Here is a 14,925-nt window from a genome sequence, read left to right on the forward strand (position 1 = left end):
TTGGCCCAATGACAGTGAATGTAAATACAGACTTTTTGCTTGGAAAAGCATCAGATTTTAGTCCACTTAAGAGTTGTCATGAATTTGGAGGGGGAGGGGGAAAAAAGCTCTCCTTCCTGAAAACCAAGATCCTTTATTGTTCTTTCGTCTCTCCGACAAGGTTGGAAAGAACGTAACGCATTGACAAGCCTCTGGCTCAAAGAACATGGTGAAATGAGTTGCGTGCGTCTGGCAAAGTGACAGACAGATGGCTTAAAAGGAGATTAATGTTTGTAGGAAGTTCCAGAAATTCCAGTGTTTACTTGTTCACAAGTGGCTAGGAACATGATTCAATCTACCAGGTAATGAACAACTTATCAGCTCTTTTTTTTTTTTTTTTCCTTGAGGCTGTGGAAGAGGACAGTATTTTTAGGGGTGGGTACACAAGGCTGTAATAACTTTGTCAGTGTGCTTCGCACTAACCCACAAAACCCCAACTTATTCTAGGCTTCCTAAGTGGAAAAAGAAGGTTAATTCTGGGTAGAAACTAACACAACTGAACTCTTAATCACGTGTATTTCTCTTGGAATCTGCTGAAAGATCTGAGGTGCACCAGGCTACTACGTGCGATAGGATTGTGTGTGATGGGGCTTCATTGTAGTGTATTTCTGGCTCTGGATTATAGCTAGTAGTTGCAGACAAAAAGAAGCTGCTGTGGCAGCACATGGATACTGGTTAAACTTTAGTGGACAAACGGAAGCATGATAACACTTGCTGTTCACTAATAAAGAAAGTGGGTTTTAGCTGAGGCACTGGGTTTTGTGAGGCACTGGGAAAGAGCAGTTCAGGTGGCAGGCCCTTTGCTTCTGGTGTTGCTCACAGGACATGTGTTTACATCTTTTAAAAAAACCCAAACAAACAAACAAACCAACCAGAAACCCCCCAACAAAACAACCAAAACCAACCAAAAACCCCACATACGACACCCCCACAACAACAACACAAACCAACCCCCCGAACAGCTGTTGTCAGCACTGGATTTACCCAGCTGAGCAGGTGCGTGGCATGGCTGTGATGCATTTCCAGTGGTGAGTACAATGATTTCTGTGTAATACAGGGTGGGGAAGTGCAATAATGAGACAGTTCTTGAGCACCTGCCACGGCGGGGGGGGGTGGCTCAGTGGGGGAGCCCTCACGCCATCAGCCTGAGGGCTGTGCTGCTTTGCTCTGAACTGGGTAAAAAGAGACAAATCTAAGGATGGATCAAAGTTCCTGGGTATTCCAGGGTCTGTCAAGGTGTACTCTCTGTGGTCTGTGTATTAATACAGTAAGACAGAATATAGTGACTTTATTACCTTCTTTACACTGTTACAATGGTCTTAAAAGTAAATGGCTCGCGTTGCTGTTGCACTGTCAATTTCAAAATTTGTACTTCCATCCAAGAAAAATACTGGCTGTATTTTTTTTAAATTTATTTGGCCATTGCTTATCTAAAGTAAGGTCTGCTGCTTTCCCTTCTGTTGTCACCAGCTGACTCCCTTTGGAATCTCTTGTGGCCTTTTTGCCTAAGGGAAACAAAAGAAAACCAAACCTAGAAACCAGAAAACCCAGGAACCTGATCATAAAAGTGCTGGATAAATTTAGGAAATGCATTTCTCTAGTTGGCTTTAATCTTTTAATTTTCTGAGCTGCAGGAAGCAGAAGAAGGTTTGAGTGCCCTGCCCTTCGCTCTGTTCCAGTTTAGATGAGCGGTAGGACTGGAGCGGCCGGCGCCCTGGCGAGACAGACTCCGTCCTTTCAACTTCGCAGGTAAGAGCCACGTCCGTGGTGTGGGTTGGACACCGGTATTTATACTAATAATTTAATCTGAACTATCTGTCTGTTCTGTGTGCTGTGACTTGGGCTCCTGCACCTCTCTGGCTTTGAAGTGTTTGCAGTTTTGTTGGGGGCATATACAGAATTCCTGCAGCGTATAAAGACTGAAGCTGATACTTAAATTGGCCTCAGCACTGTTCTTATGCTGGTGTTAATAAACTTCTCCCACCTCTCTTTAACTTTCGGTTTGAATTTTGAACACTGAGAAATCTGCCTTGCTGTATTTTGGAAAACTCTTTTTCTCGTGGTTTCTAAATTTAATTAGATTGCAGACCAGCTTCTTTGTGCGAAGCAATTAAGAGTGAAAACACCTGCAATGCAGAGGTACTATTGCTTCTAGAGTCCTATAATACGTAGTTTGTTTCTGGAGCAATAGAGAATCCTAAGAAATAATGTCTTATTTTTATTTTGCAGTGACAGAACATGTGAATTTGTTATGCTAACTAGTATAGTTTAGTATTAGGTGGTATTTAAGTGAACTTTGTTGTGTTCTTTTTGTTGTGCAATGTAACAGCTATCTGCTATAATTATTTCTATTCTTGTTTGGGTGAAATGAGGTTTTGATTTACTAAAAAATAAAAATAAAAATATAAATCTCCAGGAAATAATGGAGCTGAAGAAAAATATGTGTCTGCATCAGGGCATGGAAAACCCAAGAATGGCCTGAAACTACTCTGGCTGTAAGGTGGTCTCTGGAGCGGTGTAAAGGACCAGCCCCAGCCCTGCAGCTGAGCTCTGCGAGCCTTCAGGCCCTCCTGCAGAGCCTGGCTTACCAGCCTGGGGCCAGCAGTAGCCTCTGAAGGATTGCAACTTGTGCCTTGAAACAAGCATATGGTGTGACACAATGCAGAAGGAAGGGACAATGTGAAGAAGGTGGCCACCGGGAGTTCTTCCCAATGTCTATACGCAGTTGTCTTTGCGAGCCCCTCCTGGTTTTGTGTTCTGAAGAGCTGCTGCCTGCCTGTGAATAGAGCAGACTTTGTCCCAGCTGCTGAGGGCAGGGGAGAGGGGAGGATGAGGAGGAGTGAGTGCCTTCTGTTGTGGTCTGATGCCTAGGAAGATGCATACCTCTTCGGAAACCCCACCTCCCTGCGGCGGCTGAAGGCTGGGAGGCTTTTGTTCGCTGTTAGTTGCTTTGAAGTTCTCTTTTGCCTTCCCTCCTTTCAGAGGCAAATCCAAATATAAATACATATATTTTACCATTTGTAAATTTGTAACAGCTGAAATCGCACGACAGCAATAAAGGATTGCTGCATCGCGTAAGGAAATGGGAAATTCTTCCATTGCCTTTAGCTACATGTGTACAGAAAGATGGTTACCAAACAACTTCAAATGAAGGCTCCTAAAGCTGTGGATGTAGTCAGGAAGTGTATTTAATGTTCTTTTAATAATAACTATAATAATATGATAATAATTTAAATGAGATCAACTACAAAGACCTGATTACAAAAGCACACACAGCGTTGTGCTGTCAGTCCTGCCAGTCCACCAAAAATCCCTTCCCTGTCCGTGCTCTGCCGCTTTGGGGTGATGCTCAAGTCTTAACGAACAGAAGTTTCAAGGATTTCTGAGGAAAATCTGCTTGCTTGTTTGTTTATTTGTTTGGTTTTTTTAAATAAAGTTTTTCTGATAGTCTGCTAGCTAATAGGTTAGCAAAATAAAGGTGCCGGTATCCTAATCTGAGCAAACAGCTTATAGCCTTGAATTGATTTCACAGCAGAATGATACAAATGGAACTAGGCTGTGTACTGTAAATGGTTTTTACAGATTTCGCTTACTGACAGAATTAGTTTGACGAAGTGATATATGACTACCTTTGTCACCTAATTTAGCGTTCATAGGCCTGTGAAGTTTATGGCGTTAACTTTTACTCATTACGCTGCCAGCAGTGGCTTTACAGGTAGGGTCTTTTTGAATGTATTTGACAGGATCAAAGGGTCCAAATGCTCAGGAAGTTGTTGAGCAGCGAGGCTGCCCGTAGTGCCTCCGAGGGGACAAACTGAAGCCATGCAGGGGAAGGCTGGGGTATCTTGGCCACCGTAATGTAAATCCTCCCTGTGTCTGAATGAGCCGGCAGTGCATTAGGTCCGGGAAGCGTAGCGCTGTGTTCAGATTTGTTTTACGAAAGGTCTCTAAATGGAGATGGTATTTATCACCGAGTCGATTTATACAGTCTTACTCAGCCTTCTCCAAAGAAGACTCTTCAAACATTCTGATATATAGAATTTGTTTCTCAATGGAGAGAGAAAAGTCCCCGTTGTTCTGCAGGGCTCTCCTCACGTGGAGGGATGCGAACAGCCTTCCCCAGGCTTTGCAGGCTTTACCGACTGGCATAGTGACGGCAGGCTGACTGCCAGAACTTACTGCGAGTCAATTGCTGCAATTAAACGTACCCACAGCCTTCCAAGCGTTGTGTGTTGCCATACCTCTGAGCCTGTTAGATAAGGCTGGGGTTGAACGGCGACACCTGGGCTATATATAGAAGGTGACAGTTTGCTGCTCTGGAAACATTTGGGTGGTTGTGCTCTGGTTTGTGACTTTCGTGAAAGAATTGGAGGAAGAGGATACTAACGCGGTTCCAAAGGGCACTGCCTCTTCTTTGAAATCACGTAATGCTACCTTTTTAAAACTAGTTTTATCAATGGCAAAACACAATTTTATCTTTCTCTGGGTGAGATGTAGCAGTTCCCTCTCAGAGAGAGAATTTGAGAAAGAGACGAAGCCAAATGTCTCTTGAGCCATGTGGATATTTGGACCTTTAGAAACAGTTTAGTTGAACGGAGATGGGGAGTTGTTAAAATACAGAGACAAAAGGCAGGCACAGGGTTAAACCTGTGTGCCCCCATGAGCTGTGACCATAGCAAATGAGAAAGTTGTCAAAACGGGGAAGGTTGGAATTGCCCTGTCTAGACAAAAAGAAGGAGAAATTTTTTTTTTTTTTTCAGGAGAAGGAGAGAGAAAGTGATGTTTAGAGCTTTTGGTAAAAGAAGCTCCAGCTTGCAGAACCCAACCCCACAAAGGGCTGTGTCCACCCGGGTTCTCTGCTAAGGTACATTCCCAATTTGTCAGAATCTCAATACAGATCTGGGCTCTAAGGTAGTGTTTATAAACTGAGCTAAATCAACATGATGTGTCTGGACACTTCAGGTGTCTTTGAAAACCAAACCCCAAATAAGTAATTGGACCACTCGGATCCATGTATGGCTTTAATCAGAGCAACGTGTAAGATAATTTTGTCTAAACAGTTTCTGAGTGTTGAATGTTCTCTAAAACCAAAACCAGTAAGTACAAAACATGTAAAAAATTACACTCTTTTTGTTTCAGGGGAAGCGCAGGGGAAGTGGAAGCCCTTCCGCTTTTGAAGGTGTGCGGTTTTTATTTCTCGCAGCTCAGATGCCATGGTTACAAGCACTACGGAAAACAGGCTGCTGATACCAGGTGGGCTCCCCTGCTATTCTCCAGCAGTCAGGATTTTTTTTTCTGCCCATTAGTGGGTTTCTAACAACAAATGGAGTGAGGCTGGACACTGATGCATTTCAGCAATGGAAAGGGCCAGATGTCAAAAACTTCTGATTCGGGCCAGAGCGCCAAACCCTCCCCATTGCCCTGTTGGATTCTGCTACATTTCTAAGGGATGTGTCTTGTGAGCAACAGTTTTGTTTGGTTTTCTCCCCAATGAGAAATGAAGGAAAGGTGAAGGCAACACACTTAGCTGGAGGCTTGCCCACAAACTGATGGCTTTTCCCAGAAGTGGTGAAATGAACTGGGATCCACAGCTGAATTCCTTACTTCTTGTTTGGCCGGGACCTGTTTGTTACAGGTGATTAATGTGTTGAATGACTCTGTTCTGGCGCTGGCTGTATATGCTGGACTGTAAAAGTAACTAACAGAAGGATCGCCAGACTAAAGAGGCCACCTGTGTGCATAGACAAGATGTAAAAGTACTCGGCGTAGCATCTAATGTATTCAAGGGAAGGGGGGTAATGCTTGAGAATTCCCTTGGTATCACCAGCGCTGCGGGGATCCATTTTCCCAAAGCAGGCAGGCAATATGCTGCAAGCACACTATTTGGGAGCAAAAAGGGAAGAATAAAAAATGCACAACCAAACCAAACAACGCTTGAATGCACGGAGCATTTTTTTCATTCCTGATCTACTGATTTTAAACCACACTGATTATGTTTGCTTGCATATTTCATTTCCCATCTGGCCTGTGTCACTTACATCTATTTTACATGCACGTGTGTGGCAGAGTCAGAGTGGTCAGTGCAAGGATGGCCTGGGAGAACTTGTCTCTGAAGTGTTCAGGGTTGGATGGGACTTCCAAAACCTGTTTGGATGACCAAACACAGCAAGAAGATGGAGTGTATGCATCTGTCATGCCCCCTAGATACGACAACACTTGCTATTTATGCAAAGGCTAAAGGTTTTTTGCCCAATACCTGAGTCTTACAATATTATAGTCATAGGAGACTTCAGAACATAACTTTTTAGGAGGTTTTTTTCAGCTGAATTGGCTAGTTAGGCAATAAAAGCCCTACCTTGAGAAAGAGGTGAGCAATTTTTCATTTATTGGTTCTGGAGTTAAATCCAAACCGCATGAATAGAGAATAGAGGGGAGGAGTGTCCGGCAGCAGACTCCATCCTAGGAAATGGAGAAGCCTTTGCTTGCTTTGAGTATATTTACTTGAATTTCATGCATAAGACAAATTAAAGCACAAGAAGTCATTGACTATATTCAACAGCAGTCACTGCTGCGACTGGCAGGAAGAACCTTTATTTCAGGGACAACCTGACAGTTTTTAGAGATGAAGGAAACGCTCTGGCCTTGCAGGTTCAATCTCCCTCTTCGTCTAAATAGAGTGTCCTTCACTGTAGCCCCCTTCCCTTGTTCCTCTGGCAAATAAGAAAGCTTTCTCATCAGCACCTTCGCAGGGTTTCTCCCCTTGTAGCTGTGCTATAAAATCATCGATTGTAACAGCTGTAAATTGGTGTGTAACTGTATAAACCCACAAAAGACACAGGTTGGCAAATTCTCTTTTTATTTCCTCTTTCCCCCTCAAAAAGACCTGAGATAATACTTCTCCCTTCTTTGTGAAGCCTTGCTAGAACTGTACAAGAGCAAAATGTCATTGGTGGTTGCAGCAACTGGCATATCAGTATAATATTTTTGCTGCATCTTTTAAACTTCAAAAGAATTAAATAAATCCCAAGGTGTTAAGGCAAGCAGATAGATATTACTACTTGTCCTCTTTGGAAGTGCAGCTAATAGACCTTCTAGCAAAAAGCCAAGAGGTAAGAATCTGGCTGGTGTTCTTTGGTTTGAGTTTGTTCTGTTTTGTTTTTATAAAAGGGGTTCAGGGAGTAGATTATAATTTCACAAACAGAGGAGTGGTGCTTCTGGGAAGGAACCGGGGTGGGAACAGACTCCTGAGTAAGCACAGAGCATCAGGATCTTGGGATTTTGCATTGTATTTTGAAGAATCCCCTTGTCACTGGAGTTTTCTAGCCTTGCAGTGACACTCTGGTTCGGTGTTGGCTGGAAGGATGTGAATCATTTTTCCTGCTTCCTGCAGCAGCTGAAAGCACGGTCTGTCCGGGTGTTCCTGAGTCACCCCAGCTGGTGTGCTCCGTGGCAGCCTGCGTGGCCACCACTACGTAGTGAGGTGCTGCTGGTAGCACACGCAGCAGAGGGGTAGCTGCACGGACCTGTGGGTTGGCGTGATTGTTCCTCCTGTGCATGGGACAGTGCTGCCCTGGCATGGTTGTCCCTCCTGTGCATGGGACAGTGCTGCCCTGGCATGGTTGTCCCTCCTGTGCATGGGACAGTGCTGCCCTGGGCAGCTGCTCCTGTGCACCCCCCTATGATGTGGGGAGTAGATGTGCCCGTTGGGTCTTAACCCTCTTTTGAAGACCAAGCACATTCAGGAGCTTTGCAAATTATGTGCCACTTCATATGAAGCTTCCCAGGAATAGAGGATGTCCTGGGTGCTCGGTACAGGCACCCCAAAGCTCCTGAGGAGCATGTCATTGCTCACTTGTAGGCTGCGGTTGTGGAATTCACTGAGAACCTGGGTCAACTTATTAAGAAACTGCTGGATGAATGGAGGGGTAACAAGGCTTGCAGCTGCTGTGAGAGTAGCAACTACTCGGTGGAGATTTACTCCAGAATCCCAGACTTTGGTAAGAAGCTGTGCTCTCCCTCTGCCTGGACGAGGGGGGTCACAGTTGTTTTCTGCCTGGTTCATCTGCCTCTGAAGGACAGAAGGAACCTGGACGAGGCTCAGGTGTGTGTAACGCAGTCATAGACTCCTGGTACTCTGCAGGCATCTCTTGAGGGTCCGTTGGGTGGGAAAGGAACCTGCGTATGTTGTTTTGGAAAGGGGCGATGTGTAGGTAGGTACCACCCGTGTTAGGGGTCAGCTGCGAGTAATGAAGACACCCTTGCTTTATGAAAGCTGGTCACAAACACCAAATAGCATCTGCAGGCCCAAAGGAGGTGAATTTGCTAGAAACTGGTGTGATTCAGACCTTGGTGAGGCATGTGGGTGCTGTGAAGAACCTCTGCCAGTCGGTGGAAAAGCTTGATGGGGCTGGTGGTAGAGCTGATGTGTGTCTTCTGGGCTTTCCCCCCCTTCTCAGCCTGTGGAACACCACCTGCAAGGGTGACAGTAGAAGGTGTTTTATAGTGACTGCTTGGCACGGGTTGGTTCTGGTGAGCTCGGTTTAGGGTGAGGAGAATGAAATTCCGAAGCTATACTGGTGTGCCCGAGTCACGGACGGTGCAAAGCCCAACACACAGCGAGGCTTCCACAGTGGGGGCCACTGGCAGCTGAACCCCGTTTGGAAACCCACCTCTGGGTGGGTGTTCGGGCTCTGCCTGGTGCCCAGGAGTTTCCTCTCAACAGGCACATCATTTTGAAGGATACTTGCCTCTTGGGTGATTTTTCCATGAGGCTGCTCTACTTTGTACTTAGATGGCCCAGGAAAGCAGAGTTCAGCTGAGGGTGAACAAACCTGGGCAATTCCTGAAGCCGTCTGCAAACACGTGCTTGAAGATACCTTAGCTCTGCACTTCCTCAGGGGCAAAGAAAACTACTCGCTGTGCTTTCAACCTATATTTTAGCCTGAGATCAATGTAAAAACCAAAAAACCACAAATTGAGGTAATTTTAGACTTAAGAACTAAGGCCAGAAGGGATCATCTAATGTAATTGCCCTATGTTGTTGTTTTACTAAGGAGTTTTTGTTTGCAACCAAAGCAACTTGTATTTGCTCCTAGAAGGATGTTCTTCTGTCTCACTTGACCTGATGACACTAAGAGAAGGGAAATTTCATGGCTTCTTCCAGTGTCTGATTTAAACCTTTTCCCTTCTCATCTCAAACAGCTTGGACCCACTACCTAGCTCTTGGCATTCCAGGCTCTACTTTGTGGAATTAAAAGACTTTTTGAACCCATGGCTTCCTCAGCTGGTAAGTGAACAATATAACATACGTATATGCAGTATAACTAATCATATTACCCTCAATCACCATCTTGTAAGCTTAAAGTCTCTTGCTGTAAGGTGTATTTTCATGTTTGAATATTTTCTGTGCAGGCTTTGATTTTAATATTTTTTTAACCTTCTTTAAGTGCAGTGCAATGAATTGCACTTGCTGAGAACAATAATGAAATGCTGTTGTTGTCTGGGGAGCTAAAAATCCCATGGAAGGAGGGAGACTATTTTTTTTCCCCCTCTTTAGCTTAGCTCATGCAGAAGCCGAGAGGCTTGGAGTGCATAGTTTAGTGACATCCATTTAGGTAACTGTGGCCTCAGGAAATCTCTATCAGAAGGAGTGTAAATGCAACTTGGAACCAGGCATCTCATGCAAGAAAGTTCATTGTCTTATTCAAGACTTCCGAAGTATGTCTTGGGAAGCAGAGGTGGGATAGGCTTCTGTTAAGACAGCTGGATGAGTGGGTTGTTTGGATCCTTGGGTTTTCCATGACCTGGTTCAAACCATTGTGCCCACCTGTGGAGCAAGAAGCTGGCGATGTCAAGACGGGACGGCCCCTTGGGGGTGTTATCTGTGGAGAGTTTACCTGATAATACTGGGGGGCCAGGATTAACCAACACTCATCCCACCACGCCTCTTTGAGAAAGACATTCTTTTTTATGCCTTTTTTCAATAACATACTGCTACTGATGGCATCTCCAAGGGTAAGAACTGTAAGCTGTCTGTCACAGGCAGGAATGAACTGCCTGCTTAGCAGAAATTTCCCCCATTATGCCCGGATTCCCTAACCCTACTGCTCAGGGCTGGGCTGAATTATGAATAACATTCTTCTGGTTTATTTTTTAATTGGAATAGAGACTGAAACATGTGTTTATTTGGAGATGAAGATCTCTAGAGACCTACGTGATACTTGGTGGTGGGGGACAAAGGAAGATGTAAGTTGATTTGGGCAGTTGGAAAGCTTGATTTTTGCCTCCTGGCCAGAGGGCTCCAACAAAAGCCCTGGTGGTGTTGCCAGGAGGTCAGGAGAAGGTTTGAACCGTAAGTCCTCCCAGCTGACCTGGTCTAACAAGGAGCAGTTTTTCCCTGCAACAGGTGTGAATGACTGACATGCGAAGAGAAGGGAAAACGAGCCCTTCTTTCTGTTCTTCCACTGCATATCAAATGGGAGTCCTCCTGTTAGTGCACTGCCCCTGTCTCCTTTTACAAGGCGGTGCACTGTCAGATCAGATAGTCTGTTCGTATTACTTTGGAATGGAAAAGAATAAAGGCAGTTTTTATAAAGAAGAACTTGAAAAGGCTTCGCTGGTTTTTCATCAGAGCTGCTGGAAACCACCTTTCCCTCCCACTGCCCCTTCCCCAGTCCCGCCCCTGAAATGCTCACCTCTTCCTGCCTTTGTCAGGGAAGTGTCAGATTTGACACCTTTGCAGTAAGGTACAGAAATGCAAATGGAGAAATCCAGCAACACCTAATCAGAGGATGTAAACTTTCTGTGAACCTAATTTGTGGATTTAAAAAAAAAAAATAAATATTGCTAGCACATTTCTAAAATGCTTTTGATGCTTAAAAAAATTTCCTAATAGTACTGCTTTGACCTGACTTTTTCTTTTCAGCTAATAAAGGGTGGAGAAAGTGCACAGGGGAAGGGGGCTATTAGCCCTCTGCTGTGGCTCTTCCTAGCCATCCTGGCTTTGGGAGAGCTGCTGGCTCTGGCCAGCAAGCTCACAGCCCCTCTGCCCATTTCTTTCTGCAGCGGTGTGGATGTGATGAGCCCGGGTCTCCAGCTGTTGTGGCAGATGTGCAGGGAGCTGTGTGGGTTACCCCAGGTGTGGGAAGTGCAGCAGCACTAGCAGTGATATACATAGGAAAGGGAGCAGCAGATAAATGGGGAAGGCCAGCTTCAGCTTGGATTCTCCAGGGTCGATACAGGAGGAGTTAAGCAAAACGGCGGTGATGCTGCTTTAGCAGAGCTGACTCTGCTGCTACCCCTCGCCCCCGTATACACTGCTGAGCCAAAGCTGCCACTTTTATGTTGACTCTTGGCTGTGTTTCTGTCACCAAAGTGTCAGGATTTGCACTTGCTTTCACAGGAGCGTTATAGAAGAGCCCTAACCCGAGGGTCTTTCATCTCATGGAAATGAAGCCAAGGCAAGCCGCCTCGGTGTTCCCGCAGCTGCGGAGGGGCTGGAGCGGCTGCACCAGCTCAGGATCAGCCCTGGCTGTCACACACAGCCAGCTCAGGCAAGTGTCCGCAGCGTTAAGGCTGCTGTGTGTGCGTGCTGCTGCTGCGAGCCTGGGCTGTGTTACTGTGTCAAGGAAGGAGGCTGTGGCTTCACCCCCTTCCCAGTGCCTTACAGCAAGGAATGTTTTCTAGATGTTAAAAGCAAGGGGCTCAGTCTTAGTGGTGTGGTAAAAGCAAGGGGTTCTGTCTTAGCGTAGCAGGGTAACATACTGCAACATGTATGTAATGTGTGAACTTCCCCTGGTGATTGTGGCAAGGTAATGAGAGAAGTGCAGAGCTGAGTATTGAACATGTGATACCTCAGGGAAGTAGCTTTATAAAAATAAACCCAGCCCTAAGCTGGGGAGAGAGAGGTGCAGGGTCAGTCTAAGAGGTCATCTTGTCTGTAGGGTGTTACTTTTAGTGCAAGTGGCTCAGGCTCCTTTTTCATTTACACTTCAAAATGCTAACCTCCCTCCCTAAAGCAGAGAGGTCACTAGAGGAGCTCTCACCTCCCTCTGCTCAGCTGTTTTTTTTGCCCTTCTCCCCCCAGTTCAAAGGGAATTTAGCACAAAAGGGAACAAGAAGGCCCCAAAAAACCTGATGGCCATCTGAATAAGAACACCCACCTCAGGTAACTTAAAGAAAATTACAAAGGAGAGGTCTTACCGGTATCTTAAGTTTCCATTTTTATTATTCCATAGGGTTTGTTAACAAAAGAAAGTTACATGTCTAGTCCCTTGGTAGTTAGGTTGTTTCCTTTCTTGCTTGTTCTGTGTTTGGGAACTTCCACATATTAAGCAACTTTACAATCCTTTTTGTTTTAACTCTGTACAATGACAGCTCTCTGAAAGGTATTATCACAGCATAAGTAACCTGGCATCTCCCAAAGGTAGTAACAGGGGAGGTGTCAAACCTCACATACAAGAATGCTGGGTGTCCCTCCCCAGCCTCCTGGAAACTTTTTTTTTTTTAATTTCAAAGAATACTTTCCAAATCCATTGCACGCTCTTCAACTCTGCATTCAAGAGAAAAAAAAAACAAAACACCAAACAAAAACAACCCCAACTGCAAACAACCAAAACAAAAGAAAACCACCGAACCCAAAAAGCCTGTGAAGTCATGCCCCAGGACAGGGTTTGCCTAGCACTTCTGAAGTTAGAACTGCAGCTGGGTATGAGCAACACCTTCAGACGGCAGATCCAGTAGTGTAGGGTTGAGGCTGGCAGCCAGAGAAAGCCAGCCCAGCGCTCTGTGGCCCGAGATCAACCTCACACCAGTGTGACCTTGCTCCCTGCAACAACTTAAGTGTCCTCCAGTATTAAACAAAAGAAACATTTGAATTCCAATAGCCGAGCTAACAATGCTTAGTACAAGAATTAAGTGCTTAATTATCAGCATTGTTTCCACAACCTATACATATTTGTTAATTAAGTTAACAGGGAACCATATTCTTCATTTTTTAAAAACCGGCCACAAGCTCATCATGCTCAGCAACACATGCCATCAGTTGTGAATTCAGTATTTTTTATTAAAGATTAAAAATAAAAAGCATTTGACACCCTAATATACACAAAGTCACAATAAACTCAAATGTGCTAAAAGCAAAATGTGCATGAAGACAGTCATTTCTAAAAGGCACCCTGCCACCAACATCTTTTAAATGTTCTCCTAATTCCACCAGGTTTCTAGTTTTTTCTTCCTTCACTGAAGGCGAGACTCTAGAGTGCTACGGAGCTCGGATGCTAACCACGCCAACCCCTTTCAGGGATCTTTTTGCTATCACTCGAATACCAAAAACAGACTTCACTCGAGCTTCTCACGGAGTTAACCCTCACGGTTTCAAAACGCACCAGGGCTTTTTCTTAAAAAGGAAAAGGTAGGGCTAGTCGCACCATTTATAAGGGCCAAGAGAAAGAGACAGGGTTATAAAATAACTGCTGTGTCCCCACCGAATAGCTTTGCTAATAAAAACCCAACTCCCTCCTCCCCCCCATCCCCTCCCAACCTCTCATAAAAACAGCCCCTAAAGTTACAAAATGCCACACACGCACACAGAGGGATGCAATGTTACCGCGCTCAGCTATTAGCCTGTCGGGGCGTGACAGTGTGCGGGTACCAGGGATGCCGTGCCACGGATGCAGCAGTCCCGCAGCCACACATGCAGTCCCGCAGCAGGTGATGCCTGCAGCGCTCAGGGGGGTCCCAGCTGTCCCCACTAGGTAGGTCTGCGTCGACTCCCGCCTGCTCCACCGTTACCAGGGTCTCCACATGGATTTGGGGAAGCTAGGCGATGGCAGGCCACGCGTCCGCGAAGCATCCAGCCCATCGGCAGCCGTCTGGCCCGGCTCGGCCTCCGCCTCATCCGAGTCGGAGCAGGTGTCCTCGCTGGGGCAGGGTGAGAGGGCAGCGGGGGGCAGCGCCAGCCCCAGCCCCGGGGGGGGCCGCACCGCCGGGGGCAGCACCTCGCCACCAGGCCAGGGCCCCAGGGCAGCATCCGCCACAACGTCCGCGATGGAGTCCGGGCAGCCGCCCTCGTTGAGGGGCATGGACTCCAGCAGGTGGTTCAGCAGCTCGGCGGCCGTGGTGGCGTCGATGCCGGGGCAGCTGGAGACGAAGGTGTGCACCTCGTGCATGCACTGGATGTAGCCGGCGGCGAAGCGCTCGCTGGCCTCGCGGTGCAGCCGCCCGCCCTCTGCGCCGCGGGAGACAGAGAGGGGCGCGGGGTGAGGTGCGGCCGGGCCCCGCCGGCCCCTACCGCCGCCCCGCCGGCACTCACCGAGCGAGCGGCGCTCCAGCACGGCCTGCACCCGCCGCACCGTCAGCTCCAGCACCTCCGCGTTCTCTAGCTTCGCCTGAAACTGACCGGGGCGCCGCGGGCCGTCAGCGCGGCCCCGGGCCCCGCCGCCCGGCCGGTCCCTGCCCCGCCGCCTCACCTCGCTGTCGGCCAGCAGCAGCCGCAGCTCCTGCAGGCTCTCGTTGATCCGCGCCCGGCGCTTCTTCTCCACCAGCGGCTTCCTCGTCTGCGGGGGGGACAACACCGCCCGTCAGCCCGCCGCCCGCCCGCCCGGCCCCGCCCGCCGCAGCGCCCCCACCGCTCACCCGCCGGTCGGTCCTGGCCTCCGCGCAGTCCTCGTCGCCCCGCGGCGGGCGGCCCTTCCCGGGCCGGAAGGAGGGCGCCATAGCGCGGCCCGCCCGCCCCGCCGCCCTCCGCTCCACCGCCCTCCGCTCCCCCCAGCGGCTCCGCTCCGCTCTCCGCCCCGCGCCGCCCTACTTATACCCTCTCATTTGCATGTCAATGAGCCCATTGGCCGCGACGCGCGGGCAGCCGCCGGAGCGTTGGGGGAACGGGCC

General features: G+C 47.6%; 1 protein-coding gene and 1 long non-coding RNA gene across 5 annotated transcripts; one reads left to right on the forward strand and one right to left on the reverse strand.

The window, feature by feature from the left end:
- Positions 1-464: 464 nt before the first annotated feature.
- On the forward strand, positions 465-12,619 carry LOC308072512. The gene is made up of 2 exons (XR_013931686.1): positions 465-7,617; positions 7,698-12,619. It is a non-coding gene; the product is annotated as an uncharacterized lncRNA (long non-coding RNA).
- Positions 12,620-13,077: 458 nt separating this feature from the next.
- Positions 13,078-14,833, reverse strand: LOC308072508 (transcription cofactor HES-6-like). 4 transcript variants are annotated; one of them, XM_080409502.1, is made up of 4 exons: positions 14,674-14,831; positions 14,508-14,594; positions 14,351-14,432; positions 13,078-14,266 (listed from the first exon to the last, which is right to left on the reverse strand). In XM_080409502.1, the coding sequence occupies exons 1-4, from the start codon at positions 14,752-14,754 to the stop codon at positions 13,827-13,829; spliced, it is 690 nt and encodes a 229-aa protein (XP_080265628.1). In that variant the 5' UTR covers positions 14,755-14,831; the 3' UTR covers positions 13,078-13,826. The 4 variants fall into 4 exon arrangements, with proteins under 4 accessions (XP_080265628.1, XP_080265626.1, XP_080265627.1 ...); XM_080409500.1 differs by having other exon boundaries at positions 13,078-14,432; positions 14,674-14,832; XM_080409501.1 differs by having other exon boundaries at positions 14,351-14,594.
- Between the last annotated feature and the right edge of the window lie 92 nt (positions 14,834-14,925).

Source organism: Falco punctatus (genome assembly GCF_963210335.1).
Source record: "Falco punctatus genome assembly, chromosome: 13".
Lineage (NCBI taxonomy): Eukaryota > Metazoa > Chordata > Aves > Falconiformes > Falconidae > Falco > Falco punctatus.